A 2257-nucleotide genomic window follows, 5' to 3' on the forward strand; every position below is an offset into this window, starting at 1 on the left:
GGACGTATCTTCTTCCGTACTGGTCTCCAATACTGATACGACAGCGGAATTCACGTGACGCTGGTAACACGTAATGAGTATCTACAACGTTCGTGAAAACTCGAGTGTTTGCTAGACGCCCTCTTTTTTGTATATATATGACCGGCAAAAAGTGACGGGGGAGAATAATTGCAGACAGAGAGATATAGAGACAGATAATCGAGTCAAGCCATAAGTAAAGTGCGTGAATCATTGTGAATTCTAGTGTGTGTTTAAGTTAAAGTGACTGTGGAAATTAAATGTATTGCAAAGTTGTATTCAGAAAAGAATAAACTAATTTTATTTAAGAAAGGACTTGTATCGCTGAAGTTTTTCGGAAGGAATTTTAAGGGAAATTAACAAACGACCAGAGACGTAATAGTATGTTTTTTCTTCTTTAGTATTGCGAATATTTCAGTGAATTTGTTTCAATGATAGACTTCATCAGGAAACAGTGATAACTTTAAGTTAAAAGCCGCTTGAAGGTAATGGTAAAGATCAAACTATTTCGTTAGTTAAGTAATTAGTTAGTCCACAGCTCAGTTATTGGGGTGAAGGTAATCAGTGGTGTCCTTTTATTTTTCATGATATAAGCATGCCTCAGCTACTATTCGACGGATTTCTTTGAAATGATATTGAGACTTGAAAATCTACAGAGTCTCCCCCAAACCTAATCCCATGCAGAAATAAGACATTATTTTTTAGATGTATTGATCTCTGGAATCTCATTTCCCTATGAAGCCAAATGTCTAGGTGGCTAATCCTCACTGGGGTCTATCTGACTGTGAAACTTACATTCATATCCTCAAGATAAGTAGTAATATTAGCATTCCCTGAACTGCATACAAAAATGGTGATCTGTAAGCGTAATAAACATCAGATGCAAACAAATGTCCCTCAATGTAAGTACAGTCGGTCAAAAAATGATTATTAACCATAAATATAAACACAGCTTAATTCAGAATAAGTGGTTTACGTAATTATAATATAAACAAGTTATTAATAACACATATGAAGGCTTTTTTTACCTTAAAGTTATTTTGGCGTTAAAATTGTTAATTGTTTTTATTTGTACCTTTTATAATCTAAACACTTTGCATTTTCAGAAGGAAGATAATAAGATTTATATCGAAAATCTATTTCTCCCAGTCTTTAACTTTTGTTAGAATTATGGTACCACAACTTACATGTTCTGCAATTCTTTAACTTCAGTAAGTGAAACATCGTTCTGTGCTTGAACTAAGGACTGAGTTCCTGAGTAGGCTAACGTTGAGATATTCAAGGCTTTTACCGCTACTTTCTTTGTTTCCTCTTCTTCGATTTTTTGACTTGATAATAAAAAGAGTACAAAAGCAAGTTCTCGACTACAGTATTCGGAGAACTTTTTCTTGAGAAGATTAACATAAAATTTAAAAAAACAAACAAACTTGGTTTGATCTCTGATCTTTAATACAATAGGATTCATTAACAAATAGTAAGTAGCTAGAAAACAAGCTTTGCCAACATAATAAACCTTAAATAATGCAAATTAAAATTATAATCATTGTTTCTGCCTAACTATTATAAGATTAAATTAGTATCTTTATTGCAACAGTATTTCTTTAAACATATGATTTCTAGAATAATACAAAAGAATTCTAATTGCAGATACCGAAATATATAAGTCCACTTGTCTTAGGGCTAACAGTAGTTAAGCCTTTATTAAGTACAGCCTATATTCCATAAAGAGATAAATTAACATTTTTTTCTTTAGTTTGTTAGGGCTAGACTTTATCGTACTTAAAACTATCAATGTATAAACATATAATGTTATTCTACGACCTAACGTTAGGCCTTTTTTAAAAGCTTTGATAAGCTCTTAATTTGTTGTACAAAATGTCTATTAAAGTTTATTTACGTCTATCTTTTGTTTACATCCGTTGAAATGAAGTGTGCGCATATTTTCAGGACAGACAAAAACTACATTATTATAACAGGTTATGCGTGTAATTCCAATACAATGAATTAATAAATATGTCATCGATCGTCCTCCTTTCACCTTAGAACAGTGATTCTCAACAAGGGGTAAATTTACCCCTTGGGCGTAAAAAATTACATGACAGGGGGTAAATAATTGACGTACCTGATGATTGAATAATAATTCAATTAAATTTCATTTTCTCTGCTGTACCGTACATCAGAGTGTGTGTTTAAGTTAAAGTGACTGTGGAAATTAAATGTATTGCAAAGTTGTATTCAG

The 2257-nt window shown here is 32.0% G+C and overlaps 1 protein-coding gene across 2 annotated transcripts in view; it reads right to left on the bottom strand.

The window, feature by feature from the left end:
- LOC106465541 (girdin-like) overlaps positions 1 to 2257 on the bottom strand; it is a 30918-nt gene that overhangs the window by 22043 nt on the left and 6618 nt on the right. Inside the window, exon 3 of one of the 2 annotated variants that reach the window (XM_022393457.1) lies at positions 1206 to 1346. The exons of the other annotated variant lie outside the window; for it this stretch is intronic. Within the exon in view, the coding sequence (XP_022249165.1) occupies positions 1206 to 1346 (141 nt within the window). The remainder of the gene's footprint in view (positions 1 to 1205; positions 1347 to 2257) is intronic. 2 annotated transcript variants of the gene reach the window in all.

This window comes from Limulus polyphemus, unplaced genomic scaffold (genome assembly GCF_000517525.1).
Source record: "Limulus polyphemus unplaced genomic scaffold, Limulus_polyphemus-2.1.2 Scaffold1976, whole genome shotgun sequence".
NCBI classification, from domain to species: Eukaryota; Metazoa; Arthropoda; class Merostomata; order Xiphosura; family Limulidae; genus Limulus; species Limulus polyphemus.